Source organism: Myotis yumanensis, unplaced genomic scaffold (genome assembly GCF_028538775.1).
Source record: "Myotis yumanensis isolate MYYU_CA2020_CCGP unplaced genomic scaffold, mMyoYum1.0.hap1 SCAF_2, whole genome shotgun sequence".
Classification (NCBI taxonomy): domain Eukaryota; kingdom Metazoa; phylum Chordata; class Mammalia; order Chiroptera; family Vespertilionidae; genus Myotis; species Myotis yumanensis.
In genome coordinates, this window is record NW_027223753.1 from 10,526,326 (window position 1) to 10,545,439 (window position 19,114).

Here is a 19,114-nt window from a genome sequence, read left to right on the forward strand (position 1 = left end):
GGGCGTCAGAGGCCTCAAGGCTGGACTTGGTATGGAGGCAGCTCTGTTCCCCTGGGCACGGCACCAGGTGAGAGTCCCCGGGACGCCCGGGACAGCTGTGGGCGAGAAGTAACATCTGGAGCTGGCAGAAGTTTGAAAGTTCTGCCCAGGCACTCAGCCCATAGTCACCTTCCACGACATCACCACCCCCAGGGCCAGGGTTGGGACCGCCTCTCCCCTTGAGGGGCAGGGTGCATGCAATGCGAGATTCGGGGTGCAGGAAGCAAACAGCAGTCCCCCGGAGCTGTCCGTCCTTTTCACCAGGGGTAATTGGGTTGCGAGGCTGGGGGGATCTGGCACCCAGGACACCATATCCTGATGTGGGTTTCGCGGGACCCTGGCTGCATGGGATGCTGATGGTGTTTGGAGAACGGCTACAGGACCCGTAATCAGATAGTTTTGGCAAGGCGAGATGAAATGCGTTTGAGCACGCTCACTTCCTGCGTGGCCCAGCGGGCTGACACACATCCGTGGCTCTCTCAAAGGGGGTGGGGGTGAGTGTTTGACCACAGAAGGGTTTCCCAGGGTGCCAGCAGGCACCGCTTTCACAGAGAACTCATCCCAAGAAGAAGTGTTAGGATTGGAGGGAGCCACCAGAGCCAGGGAAATTCCCAGAAAGGGGACGCCAATGAGAAGGAAGAAGAGGGTGATGGCTCATTCTGGCTCATCACAGAGACCACAGAGAACAGCGGCCCCTACAGAGGTGCCGGCCTTCTCCACCACCCGCCCCGATCAGCCCGCCCTCCTGATCAGCTCGTGCCCTTAACTCCTCATTCTCCTTTTTTTCGCCCCCATAGGCTACTTGACTGTCAACATTGAGCCTCTCCCACCCGTGGTGGCTGGTGATGCCGTGACCTTGAAGTGTAACTTCAAGACAGATGGTCGCATGCGTGAAATCGTCTGGTACCGGGTAAGTCGCCACCACTGTCCCCTTTACTCCTCTGGCCATAGCTAAGGGTGGGGTCCCCAGAGCCCATCTGGAGACCCTCCCAGGTTGGGCTATACCCTCAGCCCTCAGCCCTCAGGCAGCCCCGAGCTGTCCTGTGCCCTCTGCCAGGTGGGGACCCTCCGCCGACACCTTGCTCCAAGACCACTTCGCTCCGTCTTTCTTCTGCTCTCAGATCTGTCTCGTTCTGGCCCCTTTGTGCCCCTGATGCTGCTATGCTCGCGAAACCGCACAAGCACTCAGGACACTGCGCGTGGGCCCTGGTGCAGGGGGACCACCATGGGGTGCTGACGGGTGGAAGTTCGAGCAGGAGGCTTTGGGTGCTGTTTTCGGCAGGGGAGAGAGAGGAACAGGACAGCTTCCTGCCTTCCTAAAAACCAAACTACAGAGCTGGGCTGCCTTCCAATCCGCCCCGTAGAGGACTAGTCCTGGTGGCTGGCACCCTAAGTCTAGGTCGGAGAAGGGGTGTCGCTAGTGATGTGCAGAGGCCCACCAGCCAGGGCCCTGGTGATGGCAACAGGAGGACCAGCTTGTGGTCTTGGGCACGCGTGTTGGTCTTTTCAGGAACGGATGGAAGCTTCCTGTGTCTGCACGGGGCATCCCGGATGGGAGGCGTTGACATCCTCTCGCAATGAACGTCGGGTTTGTCCAGAGCGAGGCCCCGCCGTCTCGGGAACAGGGTCGGCGGAGGACTCCCCTTCCATGATCTAAAACAGAGGCTGGCCAGTTTGTTTTTTTCTTCAGTGGGGCCCAGAGAGTAAATATTTTCCTCTCTGGCGACCATATGGTCCGTGTCGCCGTGACTGAGCTCTGCTGCCACCGTGTAAGGACGGCGACAGACAGCGTGTCGAGGGAAGGGCGAGGCCGATTCCCATAAAACGTTACTCGTGGGGGCCGCAGCTTGAATTTCACGTCATTTTCATGTGTCGCAAAGCATTCCCCTTTTTTATCCTTCTCAACCATTGAAAACGATTTCTGAAGACCTTCTGGGTGGAAGGCCACAGGTTGCAGGTGGGACTGGTCCCGTTTTGCCATCGTTTGCCAGCCCCTGGTGTGACATGACACTTCCCAAACCTCCGTAAGCTGCGCCGCCCTCTCCTCCAATGTGACCAAGGGTGACAGTCAAATGGAGCTGCTGTCCATGGCGTGGATGGAGCTCGGGGGAGAGAGTGGGGGCGAGGTGGGGAGTGGGGGTGGGGGAGGGGGAAGTGGGCACAGCTTGGTGATCAGGCATCTGAAACTGGTTCCTTTGTTCCTCCAAGTTCTGTCCACACCCACGGCGCAGTCCACACTCACCATTCATGGCCGTGACTCAGAGCTGCTCCCCTCCATTCCCTTCCTGCTCCTGATCCTGTCTTGCTTTGAAGCACCTGCCCTTGTGCTTCCTTCTTGCATTTTTCGGTCTTTGATTCATCACTGGCTGGTGACGGTTATTTTGTCGGCTGTGACCTGGGTTCCTTTGAACCAAAATTGTTGTTCTCTGTCTTCCCATTGTAGCCCGTCCCCCTTACCAGTAGATTCACCTCCTGGGCCCTCCACCCAGGCAGCCGGGCCCCACGGGTGTGACGCTGACTTCCGGGGGCCCCGGTGATAGCTGAGGGCGCCATCCTAGATAGGTCGGTGGGCCTAGAGAGAGGCAAGGCGTATGTTAGATAGTGCCACGAACTGCATTGCTCAGAGGCGTGTTTACATGATACAGGAACTGCTTGGCTGACACGCTGTGAGCATCTCATTAGCACCTGGCAGAAGCACTGGGGTGAATTAACTCCAGCTCCTCGCTGCTGACGATGGGGCCGTCTCTCCCTCAGCCATCCGGAGGTGGGATCTGAGTGAGGGGCAGAGAGAACTATGGACACCCAATGGGAACACTTAATGGGGGTGGAGGTGGGAGGGAGCGTGGAGACAGGGAAATACCAGCGGGCACCTCGCTGCCTGCCCAGCCCTCAGAGCAAGTGTCCTCACTCTTGTTTGAAATCAACTGTCACCATCACAGTGGTGACCATCTCTCTAGGGAGGTCGCTGCCAGGGAGAGAGGATGCCGGTGCCAAGCCCAGGCCCAGGGATAGGAAACTGGGAGCCGGCCTCCCCGTGGCTCAACTCTCTGTTCTCTGAGGCTGGGGGATGGGGCTGGGCAGGAGGAAAGTGCCCAGTTTCCAGTGCAGACACTTTCCCTTCCCTTCTCCACCCCCAACACGGGGCACCCTGGCCCACCCCATCCCCGCCGCAGCCTCATCTCCCTCCACCCTAGCCTGTGATCACGTAGACTGCTTTAAGAATCTCTTACGGTGTCAAGCCCTGCATATCAGGCTATGGTAGGCTGCACTAATTAATTTATTTCATTTCACATCCTTTGACGGAGGGCCTTTGGGGTGGGGGGTGCAGATGTATGCAAATCGCATGCAAATTGCCCACTGGATCAAAATGCTTGGGTCCTTTTGATTCTGTAGCTGGACTGAGGTAGCAGCTCAGCTGACTTGGGACTCTCCTTGGGACCAGGCGAGCGCCGCGTGCCCTGTCTGTGATGGTAAGGATGGAGGTGGAGGATGGGAGGCAGCCACAGGGAAATGGCTCCAGGCTGCCAGCTCCCTCTGCCTGCTGCCACTCTGGCCTTCCCTCGCAGATGGCCTCTTTTCCCAAGGAGCCGACTGAATGGAGAGAGATAAGAGGCTACCAAGATGGGGGCACCAGGAGCTGTGGCTGGGCAGGGCTTCTGGAGGGAGTAGGAGAAGCATCAGCAGGAGCCCCAGCCTCCTTCCCCAGTCAGACACCATCACCACCACCTCCCCCCCCCCCCCCCCCCCCCGCCACCAGCACGCCTCACCCCCCAGCTCCCCCACCCAACCAGGAGCTGCCGAGCCAGTGTTGTTTGTTTTCTGTACATGTGTTTGCCTCCCCAGCTTCCTTTCCTCCTCCTCCGTGAATGAGCTTACAGAGCCCGGCTTGGAAGGAAATGAATAGATTACACAGGCCCAGCCAGGGCTGCGTCTCCAATCCCTTTAGAAGGCAAAAGCAGGGCATTGTGGTGAGGCCACCCCTGCCCGCTCAGCCCCGTGGGCATGGAATGGCCCAAAACATGCGTAAAGCCCAGCAGCCTCTCCTCTGGCCCTGAGGACATTGTCTTAGGAATGGGGTCGCCCTGAGCTTTCAGAAACGCAGTGAGTGGAGCGGAATCTTTGGGCAAAGTGAGGGAGCTGATGACATTGTCTGGAGCAAAAGGGATCGCCTCCTTGGGGTTAACGAGACCTCTGGCTGAACATTTGGGAAGGTCTTGCCTTGTGGGCCCCTTGGGAGTGGGGTGGGGTGGGGGGCAAGGAGAATAGGAGGAGGTAGCCAGGGTCCCCACCCCGGACCCTTTGCCCCACAACCTGGCCAATGTGTAGAAGATGCCAAAGCTGTGGACTAGACTCAAGGACGTGCACCTGGTCAGAGCCCCTGGGTCTGTGCTGTCCAGTGTGGTAGCCACTAGTCACGAGTGGCTATTTAAGTTTAAATTGAATTAAGTCAGATTAAGTTTAAAGTGTTTTTCCTCGGTCAGACCAGCCACATTTCAAGAGCTCACTAGCCACGCGTCATCAATGGCCCCCATATGGGACAGAGCAGCAGTATGGAGAACATTTCCATCCGCACAGAAAGTTCTACTGGGCAGCTTGCTGTAGATATTTGAAATATTTTTCTGTGGTCTCTGGTATATACTGCGCTTTCCTATTAAAGAAATAACCGTGGATGTTCATTGGACCAGCGTCCCAGGAAAACTCACTCTAAAGTGAATCTCAGAGAAATGAACTGTGTGCGTTTTGTAACCTGCCATCATTAGATTGTGGGGCATGGGGCTGGGTGGGAGGACGGATCATCTTCTCAGAAGACTTCTTTGAAAAGATAGAGATGTTGAGAGAGTTGTCAGGCCCTTAAAGTTCTGGGTATCTTCGTTGCCTATCAAAGCCCCGTTCAACGGAAGGCTGCTTCCCAGCCCTCCTCACCATCTCCCGATGCTTTCTCCCTGTTCATGGGCTTCTCCCCGAGTTTTGAGTCTCCCCAGCTCTGTCTTCACAGCTCAGCCACGTAGCTCTCCTTTCTCCCTAGAACAGCGGTTCTCAACCTGTGGGTCGCGACCCCTTTGGGGGTCGAACGACCCTTTCACAGGGGTCGCCTAAGACCACCGGAAAACACATATATAATTACATATTGTTTTTGTGATTAATCACTACGCTTTAATTATGTTCAATTTGCAACAATGAAAATACATCCTGCATATCAGATATTTACATGACGATTCATAACAGAAGCAAAATTATAGTTATTAAGTAGCAACGAAAATAATTTTATGGTTATGGGGTCACCACAACATGAGGAACTGTATTAAAGGGTCGCGGCATTAGGAAGGTTGAGAACCACTGCCCTAGAACAAGACAGTGGCTAATAGAGTAGAGGTGCAATTCCATTTATGGCCAGTAGGAGGCTCTCAGTTAACAACCAAACTACCTTAGCGTTATAGAAAATGAATGATAAATAACATCCTTTACTTAATCATCCCTACTCACTTACACCTGTAATTGGAGTTTATTTGGGAATGCTGCTAATACTAGTCTGCGTGGCTGGCATTTGAGCCTCTCCTATGTGCCATGCATATATGCCTACATTTCATTTTCCTGTTGGCATTGCGAGGTAGGGATTATTGTTAAGCCTATTTTTCAGATGAAGAAACTGAGACCTTTCAAAGAGACTATCTCAGCTCATGTTGCTGACCCTGACTTCTGCAGAAAGTTCTAGATACTCCCTACTCCATAATTCTTTTCTGTGGGTCTACACTCCATCATCAAAACACTGGTGTGCCCACTGAGCATCTCGAGCACAAGGGCCAGCTGCATCCTACTGGGCATGCCTAGTAGTCGCCTCAGGAAGTCTTTGTTAGGTGAACAAATGGTAGAGTTGTAACTATAAATGCGTGTGCACGTTTGACCGACCACACCAGGTCCCCACTTCTGTTTCCGGTGGCCATATGTATACAACTGATAGCATCATTCTGCTTGGGGCTGAGTGTGAGTCTTGGAGTACTCGGGGCTTTGTGGAATGTGGATAAAAGGAACATTCCTTATCGGGGAACACTGGCTAAACTCATTTAGTTGGAGGTCCAGCAGGCAAAGCCAAAGGTCTGTTTAGATCATAGAAATCCATTAATCAGCCATAGAGGATCATGGGAATTTAACTGTTCACAGCAGTTTTTATTATATCTCCTTTGTTTTATCTCTTTCCTTCACAATTTGTTCCCAAGAGCTGCACTGGTCCCATTATTACAAGGCACAGTGAAGAGAGCCATGGAGAGAGATAGCGAGAAGATCTACACACAGTGGCACCCCCACTTTCAGGAGCCCCTTATCTGCCCTCTTTCATCTTGTGGGGATCGGGTGCCTGGGTGTTTGTTTCATGGTGGAAATGCCTCCTCCGTGATGCTACCTGGCCACACAAGCGCCCGCTCTGGGGCTCTCTGCTGGGTGCCTCTGTAGTGAGAGATCATGGCTGTTTTGGACCATTAGAGAAAGGGTGAGGCAGAAGCCTGGGAAGGGTAAGGTAGACAGAGAGAGGACGTAAGCATCAGGATGCCTGCAGATGAATTCAGGGTGTCTGACTTTGGGCAGTGGCCTGACCTTTCTGCATTTCAGAAACCTCATCTGAAATTGCACACGAACACACCCGCATCGTAGACTTAAATGAGGTAATGTCTGCAAGTAAACAAGCCCAGTGCTTGGCTCATTATGGCACCGATTCAATCAATGGTGGCCGTGGTCCTATCCTGTCTCCCGGTAGCTTAAGGGATCCAGAGAGGAAAATTATGAAACAAGAGTGGAAGGGGTTTTGGGAGGATCGCCAAGATCAGATTCCTTGAATTCCATCCTACCACCCACATTCCCATGGCAGGTGGGCAGAGACCACACTTGATGCTGGAACTCTTTGTCCCTATGTGGTTCTGCTGGTGAATGCATTGGATTTCAGTTCTTGGAAATATCATTACACAGCTCAGCCTTTTCCATGGGTCTTAGCTCTCCCTGAAGTACGGAGTTATTTCAAAATGGCTTTACTGGCGTTGCCTCTCTGTGAATCTCAGTCCTTGACTCGGTCCTTTTGTTGTCTGAAACAAAGTAGAAAATGATTACCCTAAAGGGCATTACAGTCCGCTGGCCTCATTAGAGCAAGAAGGCAGGTACACTCTTGGTAATGCTGTAGGCCAGGGCCCACGTTCTGGAGCACAGAGCTGGACCAACCCTCTGGCTTCTCGGCTTGGAGCCCAGCACGGCAGCTACTCAACCTGGCTGCTCCCCTGGGCCCACAGCCTGATCCTGGCTCTCCGATCTTACAGCTCCAAGATCTGGAGAAGGAAGGGGATGAGGAAGACAAGAGAGCTTCCTCACAGAGTCAGAGCCAAGCAGGCCCACGCTGCCTTGTCCACCCCCTGCCCCTAGCCTTCCCAAGGGGCAGACTCCTCTGGTGAGCAGCATTCCACGCCCAATCTTGTCACACCGGTCAGATAAGAGGAGGGAGTACCAGAGAGAGAGCCCACCAAAGGACAGTTGACTGTAAAATAAATATAATAACACATAAAGGAGAAGTGAGAATATGTTTCTAAGTCTAATTCCATTGCAATTCTTTTATTTCATCTTCAGCGGTCGTTTGTATCCATTCCAGACCCTTACAACTCCTTCTTCGGGGATGGAGTGGTGGGAGAAACCTTCAGCTCCCCCTAGAGGTCAGAGTGTGAAGTGCAGTTATTGCTGGCCCCGTCCGTAGTCTTGAGTGGAAGCTTGGTTGTTAAGGGGTTGCCCACTCTGGCTGCTTTTTAGAATGTTCCGAGGGACCTGTAAAGATACACTATTGGCCGAGCCTCCTCCTACAGTTATGGAATCAGAATCTCCAGGATTGGAGCCTCGGGCCATTTATGCTTTTAACCCGCTCCCTCTGGTGATGGTAAAGCCCTCGGCTCAGCCAGGGTCCACGTTCTGGTGTTTGGGAAACTCAGAGAGGGAGCTGCTCCATCCGTTCATTCAGCATTAATTCAGCACATGGTTCCTGAGCCAGATGGTTCCAGACACTGGGGGCACATCCAGAAACAAGACGACAAGATCCCGAAGCCATGCAGTCTACCTGGGGGGAGGAGTTAAAAAGATAGACAGACAAGAAAATTGCCAGATAGTCACCGGGGCAGTGCATACAGTGAAAATAGGCTGATGGGATGGGAAGGGATTGGGTGGGCAGGAAAAGACTCATTTAAGCCAAGATCTTAACCCTTTGTGCGCCACAAGCATCTTAAAGGCCACAAGGAACCCGCCATGCCAAGGGCAGGAGATGGAGCATTGCACGCAGAGGGAGGAGCGGATGCAAAGGACCTATGTTAGGAGCAAAGAGCAGAAGGAATCCCACCCCGTGGCCTTGGGAATGAAGCTAGTGGGGAGAGGGAGAGGGAGAGGTGAGGCAAGACGGGTGGGCAGGACTGCTCGTGCCAGGCCCTGCGCTCAGGGACCTGGATCTGGGGTTTTTCTAAGGGCAGCTTTGGAGGGATTTAAGCAGGAAAGTAACAGGGCCTCGTTTACTTAATTAATAGGCCACTTCTTGGCGGAGACCGGATTGTAGGGGAGGCACGACTAGAGCAGAGACCACAGTTCAGGCGAGGGCAACGGTGGCTTGGGTGAGGACGAGGGTGGTGGAGACGATGGGGGGAAGAAATTCTGCTGTGACCTGCAGGGAGAGTTGAAAGGGCTTGCTCACGTGTGGGAGGGGTGAGAAGGGAGGATTCAGCGTGATTCCTGGCTTTTAAGCCTGAGCAGCCAGGTGTGGGGGACAGTGCTATTCACTGAGACTTGGAGGAAAGGAGGGAGGAGACCTGGAAAGGATTCTCTGTGTCGGGGTCCATGTGGCTCTACCCCATGGAGATGGAGCTATGGGGGCTGCAAATCTAGAATTCTGGGGGGATGTCAAGATTGGAGATTTCTGCTGGGGGGTGGTCATCAGAGTATGGATGGATTTAAAGCCACGAGCCTGGGTGAGATGACCGAGGGAGGGGGGTAAGAGAAGAGCACCCAGTGTGGGACCCTGGGCACCCAAGATTTACAGACGAAAAGTAGCCCAGCCAGGAGACTGAGAAGCAACAGCCAGTGTGAAGAAACCTAGGATTGGGGTGTCCCAGACCCCAGGGGAGAATAGTCAGCCCTGCCCAGTGCTGCAGCGAGTTAAGACAAGAAAGGAGAAATGACCGTGACTTTGGCAACACAGTGCCCTCTGGAGACCTGGACAAGAGTAGCCTTTTTGGAGTTAGGAGGGACAGGAGCTGGAGTGAACTGAAGGAAGCCTGGCCTCGAGGTTTTGACTATTAAGGGGATTTGACCTTGAACTTCCGGACAAATCTTTGCAGATAGAGATCTCAGCTCTACCGTCCAATGCACTCAGTGGCCTCTGGACCCCAGCCGTTCACACAGCCTTCCGGAGGCCCTGCTCGGTGCTGAGCACGGTACCCAGGGATGTAAAGATCAGTGGACTCACCTCCCCTGAGGGCGGAGGTTCCGGTCCAGCCAGGTGCCATTAAGTGGTAAAGATCCGCTTCCTCATCAGGCCGATGGGCTTGATTGACTTCCCCTAAGCATCTCACAGGGGTTTGTGTCAAACGAAGGATGCGCTTGGCAGACGAGTCGTTTCATCACCACGCGCGCAGGGGAGGTACCCTTCGCCTGCATTACTTCACCCTCTTTCCCGCCTGGCCCGGTCTTACTCATTCTCTCCTCTTCGGAGGCCCCTGACCTGGCTCACCGAGACCGAATTAAGAGATCCTCCTGCTGTCTTCCCCCAGCGTGTTGTACGTCCTTCGATTAGAGAGCCATCACCTGGATTCACTTATCCATCTTGTCTTTATGTCTGTGGCTGACTTTTATTTATCTGCTTCTGCAGTGAGGGCCGTGGTGCCAGCAAGCCCTGGCCACAGTCCTTATGTGCGGTCTCAGGATGCCTAAGACGTAGGTGGATAGGCTCTGGGGATGCTTGAAACCCAGGAAATGAGTTCCGTATGTTGTGTGCATTTGGTGGGGGCGGGGAGGAGCTGAAGGTTCTCCAAAGGGTCTGTGAGCCCCTGAGAAGTTCAAGAGCGACAGGTGCCCAGGTGTCCGTGAGTGTGCGGGCGTCATAGTCTCCACCTTCGGGTCATCACAGTCCATACTCAGGATGCACCTAGGACCTTGGTCGGCAAACTGCGGCTCGCGAGCCACATGCGGCTCTTTGGCCCCTTGAGTGTGGCTCTTCCTAAGCCTTAGGAGTACCCTAATTAAGTTAATAACAATGCACCTACCTATATAGTTTAAGTTTTAAAAAGTTGGCTCTCAAAAGAAATGTCAATCGTTGTACTGTTGATATTTGGCTCTGTTGACTAATGAGTTTGTCGACCACTGACTAGTAGACCAAGGGCTGCGGCACCATGAGAAAGCCTGTGGGACCTGAGCTGTCCAGGGAGCTGGTGCTGCCGTCAGCCTTAGGTGGGGAGAGCAGTGGGTGTGGGGATGATTAGACTCAGTCCAGATGCCATAGGACAGTCCACAGGGAAGTGCCTGGGCCGGGAAAAGGAGATAAGGTAGGAAGAAAGGAAAGGCTTGCTCTAGTAGCCCACCATTGCTCTCCCTGGCACATGGGGGGCATTCTGACCAGAGAAACCCATCCTTTTGGGGGAACTAGCATCAGGTTTCTGCTACCGGCAATGACACCGTTTCTCTGCCCGGAGGCCTTCATATGGGCCTGATACCAACCCTCGGCTCCCAAATTGTTGAGTCGAGGTGCCAGCCATTGTCGTGGACACCCAGATGACCAGAGGTTCTGTTGGGCCACAGGTGGACTCCTCCAGGAATAAGCGGCCCTATTGGATAGTAGACTTGCCACTGGAGAAGGTAAATGACTTATCTCGTCCGGGGAGTTTGTCCTCACTTGCCAAGTGCACAGAGGAGGAAGAGCAGGGGCCAGGGGGCCAAAGGTCGTACTGTGTGACCTTGAGCACATCACTGCCCTCTCTGAGCCCCAGGATCTTCATCCGTTCAGTAAAAGGGTGACGTGAGGTGGTCTCTATAGAACATGCTGTCTCTTTCCCGCCTTGCAGCCCACCTCCCTCCCTCCTCTCTCCCCTGCCCCCCCCCCAGAACCCCGGGCTGGGGGAAGAGGCTGGTGCTTCCCCTACAGGGCATTCCCGAGGGGGAGCTTGGACAGCTCATCGGGATGGAGGTGCTTGAGTTGCTGCGGGGGCCTCTGAGCCAGTGAACTCGGAGCTATATTAAGCCCAGGGTGTGATTTCCAGACGGCTGCCTGCCTTAGCCCCGCCGGGTTTAAATGACAAGGGGCTGACTTAACTTGTCAGAGGGGGATTTAAGGCGAACTTCCACTCCAGCACGCCGACGAAATAAAATAACAAGCCTGAAATGAGGGATGTTTCCCTGAAGACCGGCTCAGAATCCTCCTCCCTCCCAAGCCCTTCCTCCTCCTCCTTCTATCTCTACTTTCTGCGTGTGTCGTCCTCATAGGGAGCGTGACCGTGTCCCCTCTCCAGGACACTCGGCCATGTCCACGGGGCAGGCACCGTCTCCCCGCTGCAGATGGGCACAGCCTGGTGCTTTTCTAAAGAGCACACATCTGATCACACGAAGACCACCCACCCTTTACAAGAGCTCCCATCACCTTAGGACCAAGTTCAGGGTCACTGGCCCAGCATACAAGATCCCTCTTGATTTCTTCAATCTTGTTTTTTGACCACATTCCCAAATGGCTCACCACTTGAATGGCCTATTTGCAGTTCTCAGAACTGCCAACCCTCTTTCCCACCTCCACGCAGATGAGGTGCTGCTACCCCTGCCTGCCCTGCCCCTGCCCCCTCCACCTGTTGAACCCTGACTTGCCCTCCAAGGTCAGCTGTGGTGTCACCCCCTAGAGACCTTTCCCATCCTTTCCCCCCTCCACCTTCTCCCTCAGGCAACTGCCATGACCCAGGCTGACTTAGCTGCTCAGAACATTCTCAAAACATTCAGGACTCTACCCTATGCCTTCACACACTGGGCTCATGGGTCCATGAATGCAGCAGCTATTTCTTGAGCACCTACTATGTGCTAACCGCTGGGAATAGAGCACTGAATAAGAACAACATGGCCTTGCTTTTATGGAGCTTGTAGTTGGGCAGGGGAACAAGTATGGCATGAAAAGTTGTTAAGTAATTGCTTCCTTAAAATTTTGGACGGGTGTCTGCTAGCCAAGAGCTCACGCCAGGGCAAGATTGTAACAGTGGAATGTCTCTCGCAGAATGCAAGCCTCTTGTTGGTAAGGACCAGGAGTCCTGTTAGTCTTTGTGTCTGAACACATAGCTTAGAGAATGAATGAATGAATGAATGAATGAATGAATGAGTATCTTATGTGGTTGTGAGGGACGTAGAAGTAAATTCTTAGTTGACGAGGTAAAGAATTTTCTCACAACTAAAGCTTTTCAACAATGGATGGGGTGTCTTGGGGACTGCTGAGGGTGTCTAAGCCATGGTCACAAACGCAATAGAAAGGACGTGTGGCGTCCTAGCCCAAGGGAGCCCAGGGCAGGGTGACTGTCCATGTCAGTTCTGGAATTCTATGCTGCAGCTCGCCCAGCTGCCCAGCGATGACATGGCGAGGTAGGGATGGGGCATCCAGCCAACTAGGCTGGCCCCATATCAAGCGTGGGCACCAGGACCCCAAAAGTGCGCTGCAAACTGAACACCATCCTTCTCATTTTAGGGGGGAAACCAGGGAAACCGAGGTTGGGGGGTGGGGGAAGCTACTTGCTGTAAGTTCTGCTTCTAGGTGTCGTCAGGCCATACTTTAGACCCTGCTGTCCGACTCCAATGATCTAGATGTGAGGGTCCTTTGAAGGCCGTCAGTGTCACTGAGGGGTGGGAGGGATTTCCCCTGAGTGACAGGCAACCCCAGGGCCGACCCCTCAGAAGGGCTGGCTTGGGGAGCCTGTCTCTTCCTCGTGATCATTGTTAATGCCGTCCCTGTAGAGTGGGTCAGGGGCTGGGTCAGGATGTGACAAATCACCTCCCGGAATGCCCACAGAGGCCATTTGATACGGGTACTCTTGTCCATTTTAGAGCTGGGCACACTGAGGCTCGGAGAGGTGAAGGAACTGGCCCCAAGCCTCACAGACAGTAACGTGGAGCCGGATTTGTACATCAGCCCATCTGACTCCCCCTGACAGCCCGACCTCAGCCTCCAGCCTGGTCCCCAGAACCGACAGAGGCCCTCTGGGTCCCCCTTTGGGCGGCTCCACAACCTCTGCCACAGGTGAGAGGGAGAGAGGGCCACCAGGGTGGGCTGTCCTCATTATCACACGGCCAGGGCCACCTGTCGGCAGAGACAGTGTTCCAGATCCAGAGGCTGTCACGTCAAAGGGAGGCCAGAGAGAAAACAGCCACCGCAGAGAAGACATGGGCGGCAGGGCTCACCCAGACCAGGAACATGCAGAGCAGACGGGTGGGGGGACAGGGCCTCCCCTCCCATGCTACACACACACACACACACACACACACACACACAACACACACAACACACACACAACACACACACACACACAACACACACAACACACACACACACACCCCACACACACACACACACACACACACACACACACGGCAGCTGCCCAAGCCCCAAATCCCTTTGGTGAGCTTTACACAATGTTCAGTGAAACCTTTTTCAAGCCATGGCTCCCGGCCCTCAGGAATCTGTTAATGAGGGAGACAGGTGGCCTGGATTCGTGGGAAGTCTGAATGGGAGACTATTCTTTAAGAAACACAGCTTTTTAAAATTATTATTATTATTTTGCATGGCGGTGGAGTAACTCAAATGAGTCTAAACATGTGTTGTCAAGTAGTGGTCCTTAGGGGACCTGCTTTAACGGTTATAATAATCATTTTAATTGGCACATTAATTATACGTGAGCAGGTGCTTCCAAAATAATTGAAGGTGTTGGAAAGCTGTTTATTTCTTTAAGTGGTTTAAACATCCCCCTTTCACCCTGTTTACTCGATGAATATGAAATCACGCAGGCCTTCTTGGAAACAGAGAGAAGAGCAGCCGCCTGAGTGAGTGGGCTTGGGCTTGGCGAGGGCTCCAGGCCATGCCCTCACTCCTTCATGCACGGAGCTAGCTCCTGTCGGGACAGGGAAGGGTCACTGGTTTGCATGGGTTGTTGCAGGGATGCTGGGGGCCTTCCTTCCTCTGCAGCAGGGGCGCGGGCTGGAGGGGGACCAGTTGGAGCTGGAGGGAAGTCCCTCAGGAGATCCTCAAAGAAACCCAGCTGTGTTGTTGGACTATTTGGGTCTTGCCAAAGGATGCTGCCTTCTCTATTGATTCATCTTTCACCAAATAGTTATCGGGAGCCTGCCATGTCCCAGGCAGGGTGCTAGGGGCTGCGGTCGAGGTTCTTCCCTAGTGGAGTCGAGGAAACTGGTGATAGTTTCATGTTGTCTTCTATGCAGACGTCTTACTGACAATGTGCCAGTTCTAGTACATTTTAAAATTTCAGTCTTTTGGTTTTTCGTGTGATGCAATGATAGTATCTGCAAATAATGATAACTGTTCTCATCTAACACCTGAGCATCTCAGAATGTATAAAAGCTCATGTTGCAAAGGATCAGATCACTTGGATTCAAGTTCTAGCTTTGCCACTTGGGAGCTGTGTGACTTTGGGCAAGTTACTTAACCTCTCTGTACCCCAGTTTTCTGATCTTACATAAGAACTTAGAACAGTGCCTGGCACTGTTGGTGCCATTATTACTTATTGAACTTACTATAAATTCTTGCCTTATTCCATTGCCTGAAACTTCCGGAATGCTTATAAAATGTTTCCTTGTCTTATTTCTTTTTGTCTAGGATTGCTTTTATTTAAACATGGCCTGTGCTATTTATTGCCAGTTTCTGACAGATACATATTTTTCATGTAAAGGGAGTTTACTTCTATTCCAATTTCACCTAGAGTTTTTATAAATAAAAATTAATTAAATGCTTTTTAAGAAGCTATTGAAGTAATCATATGGTTTTTCTCCTTTAATTTACTAAAGTAATGAATTATGTTCATGATTTCCCTAATATTGATCCTCCAATGGGATTTTATAATTTCTTTCAGCAAACATATTGTGTCCCAAATAAAAGGAATGCTCAAGTACTTATTTTTTATTCTTATAAATGGAATCTTTTTCATTGGATTTTCTGTGGGTCTCTGGGACGTAAGAATGCAATGCAATTGATTTTCTTGGTGGCTTTATCTTGCATCCTACAAATTAGATGGATTCATTTAATAAGCTCGTGGTGGCTTTCCTTGTATTGTCTGGGCATTCAGTCTTCCTGAGAGAACATCTTTCTTTCATCCATCTTTTGGATCGGCATTGCAGGGGCAGGAGTAATGAACAAGCATGGGCTGAGTACCTACTAAGTGCCAGGCACTGAGCCAGGTTCTGCTTCCTGAGTACTCCCGTGGCTGTTTGGAGGATGGGGTAATTGGGGTACCCTCCTCAGCTGATACACTGAGAACAGAGGCCTGAGAAGGGGAAGAAATCCCTCCAGGCCCCAAAGCCACTTAGATTCTGATTGGGATTCAAACACCATTAACCCTGGGGCCAGGCCACCTCCCAGCTGATGGGTCTTCCCTTTCGGGGGCAGGAGCAATTAACCTTGACCCCAAGGGGAAGCCAGGATCAAAGATGCATCCTGAGAGGCACCAGGTCACTTGTCGAAGTAAAAGTGAAGCTAAACACCCTGACACGAACAGCTGACCTTGAACTGTCCAGCTCTCTGTCCCCCTTTTTGCCCTTGAATCTGGTACTTGCTTGGACTAAAAAGGAGCTAATGCTTCAGTTCTAGTTTTGTGGGGGGTTTTTCAAGCAGCATCTCAGCTCTGAAGGGCTTGAGGTAGTCTCGCCAGGTGCCATGGTCCCCGGCTTTCCCTGGAGCCTGTGGACGATGCTCTCCTGCTCCCTGGCTGTTGGCATCTCGGTGCCCATGGCCTCCCCTGCTGCCTGGCTTGCCTCTGGCTGCCTCAGGCCCCACACCTTCCTGCCTGTCATCTGGCTCTGGCTTTTCACGCTAATTACTCCAGCTCCTCATTGTGCAGGCAGCCCCTTCCCGCTTCCCAGCAGCTCGCACCCCGAGGAGCATGTTCCTTGTTATCTCCCTTCACCTAACACCAGTCAACTTAATTATCCTGTGGAGCTTAGGGCTCCGAGCTCCAGGCTCATTCCCACCATCGCCCTCTGCGGTCTGGTCCCCGCGGGCTTCCTCGGGCCTCCTGCAAAGATGGCAGCCGGTCTTGCTGCGGAGTCCCTGCAGCGATGCAGCGCCTGGGTGCTCGACAGAGAGGGAAGGGGGCTGACTCAGCGGCGCTCTAATCTCCACGTCCCAGGCTTCGGACGCCCTTTACTGATTCATGCCAAACAGCTGTGTGGGTTTGCGGCAGCCTGTCTAGCGTGTCCTGGTGGCCCCAGAGCTGCCCTGCCCACAGAAACCCAGGCCTGAGAGCCTCCTGGGGTCCCTGGCAGCCCCGGCTCTGCCCCGACCCCGGCTCTCAGAGACTGTGGGGAACTCATCAGCAGCTGTGGCTGAGTTGGGAAGCTGCTGGGGACTCAAGGAGGAGAGAGGGAATCCTCCCTGACCGTTGAGCCACGCCGGGCACTGTGAGCAGTTCCATCGTACATACAGGGAAACTGAGGCTCAGGTATGTGACCGGACTTCCCCAAAGTGCAGGGCTGGAGTCCCAAGCCGGGTCCTTCTGACTTGAGCCCCGCTCGGGCTGTTTCCTGGCTCCCTTGAGATGGTCTGTGGCTGTGAATCTTCCAGTTCCCAGGGGCTGTGGCCGTGGGGACCCCAGGATGGAGCTGGCCCTGGTCAGGCTTCCAGACCCAGGGCTGTGCGCCCCTTTCTCCTCCAGGCCACCCACACCCACCCTGGGGCCCGCCGCCATAGCCTCACCTCCTGCCTGTCTGTCATCCCGGTGGCGGCAGGGAAGGGGCACCGTCTTTTGAGTGGGAGCTGCCAGAGCGCTTGGCAGGGAGGGGCACGGGAGGTGAGAGCAAGAACAAGGGCCCTCCAGCCCGAGAGCCTGTGGGTCCTGGCAGGTCCCGGGCTCAAAGCCTCTGCTCTCTCATCCAGCAAATGAGGGAAACAGCATCCTCCTGGGGGCCTCGTGGGGGTAGAATGAGCTCATTCCGGCAAGTGCTTCCCATGGTGTCAGCCACAGAACAGCAATATCAGTAATAATACAAGCTCATCCTGAGCACCGACGATAGGCCAGACACCGTGTAAGTGCTTCACATAGACCGGCTCATTGACTCCTCATGGCAGGCAGCCTTGTGGGTAGCTACTGTCCTTGTTCCCATTTTATAGATGAGGAGACTGAGGCACAGACAGGCAGTCATGTGGTCAAGAGCATACAGTTGGACAGTTGAAGAAGTGGGATTCCAACCCCGGCAGCTGGGCTTCAGGGTCTCCACTCCTGTTTTAGTAAATACTTCAGAAGGTTAGCTCCTTCCCATGTCTCCCCTGTCTTCCCCCCCGCCCCCCCGCCCCCCCCGCCCCATCTTCTTAGGCAAATAGAGCCATGAGCTAAAAGGAGTGAACACTCCGATGAAAAAGGCCCAGGAACAGAAGTGGCTGCACAGCGTGGAGGATTGTTCCCAGGGGAGAGGCGCCAGCCAGGTGGGATTATAGATTCCCCGGGAGCGGAGGCTGCCTCTCCTCCCTCCTTTGTCCCTTCCATCCGGTCTGTGCACGCTGTGGGGGCCCAGCAATGCGGGCGGACTGGCTTTGAAGGGAGACACTGCAACTCACTTCAAGCTGCTGGGATTGACCCCTCGGTACATCTCCAAGCTTCACGCCACGTGGGGCTTTCGGTAGCCGGTCGGAGGCCGATTTCCGTGGCGCTGCCCAGCTCTGCGGCGTGACTTCTAGCGGCCTCTGAGGGAGAGCAGTGCTGGGATTTTCCATTAGGGCCGGGCAGCGTGCTGTGAGGCTTTCTGGATCAGGGGCAGGGGCAGGGGCTGCAAAACACCTCCAACGCAGGCGGGCAGCTCCTAATGGGGCCTTGAGAGATGCATTCACTCTGCTCGCTCTCGCCTGCCACGGGCCTCGGGACACAGATATTGGTCAGACATGGCTGGGAGAGGCTCCATGGCGTGCTCTCCCGTGTCAGGTGCTCCGAGTGAAACTGTTCATTTACCCGCCATCCCCAAGTCCTTCATTTCCTTAACCAATATTTCCTGGGCAGCTACGGGGTGCCAGGCTCCGCACCAGATGCTGAGGATACAGCAAGAGCAAAACAGACAGGTCCTCTCTGCTTCCAGGGAGCTGACATACTACTGGGCATGCCGAGGGCATGGACCAGAACCTGGCATGGACCAGAACCTGGGTGGTCAGGGTCTGCTTCCCAAGGAGGGAAAGTATGAGCGAAGGTTCGGAGGGTGAAGAGAGCCTGCCTAGTCTGGGCAGACATTCTAAAATGAGAGAAAGTGTGGCACCCCAGAAACTCAAGTGGCCGTCTGTTGGGGCCGAGACAGGGAGGGGAGGAGAAGCAGAGAGCAGTGGACGTTGAGTGGGGCCTGGATCTGGTATCCATCTTGATAAAATGCTTGAACTTAACCCTGAGAGCAAAGGGGAACCCATTTTTACACAGAGGAGCAGCGGGCACAGTCTGTCTTGTCCTTGGCTGCTGTGAGGTCAATGAACCAAGATTGGGTGGAGGCTAGGGAGGCCATGGGCAGGTAAAGACTCCAGGATGGAGGCTGCTGCAGCAACCCAGGTGGCCCGAGATCGGGAACTGGCAGTGGGGGATGGAGTGCAGGGGATGGGTTAGTGGCCAGGGGCCTGCCAGATGCCCAGCAGAGGGATCAAAATACTGAGGGCAGGGGGAGGGAGGGTAATGAAGAAGTCTTAGAAAGGAGGTGGCCTGGAGGTGTGGGTGCCTTTACCAGGTAGAGAAGGGAGGGGAGATGGAAAAGTGGGCCAGGCAGGGGTGGCCTTGGTGCCAAGCAGCATGGGTATCCGGGCAGCTTCTCTGAGCTTAGAGAACTTGGCCGGTACAGTTAGGTTGCCACTCCAAAACCCAAG

At 53.8% G+C, this 19,114-nt stretch overlaps 1 protein-coding gene across 1 annotated transcript in view; it reads left to right on the forward strand.

The window, feature by feature from the left end:
* The window catches only part of IGSF21 (immunoglobin superfamily member 21), a 208,839-nt gene that overhangs the window by 91,746 nt on the left and 97,979 nt on the right, over positions 1 to 19,114 (forward strand). Inside the window, exon 2 of the mRNA XM_070403146.1 lies at positions 837 to 949. Within this exon, the coding sequence (XP_070259247.1) occupies positions 837 to 949 (113 nt within the window). The remainder of the gene's footprint in view (positions 1 to 836; positions 950 to 19,114) is intronic.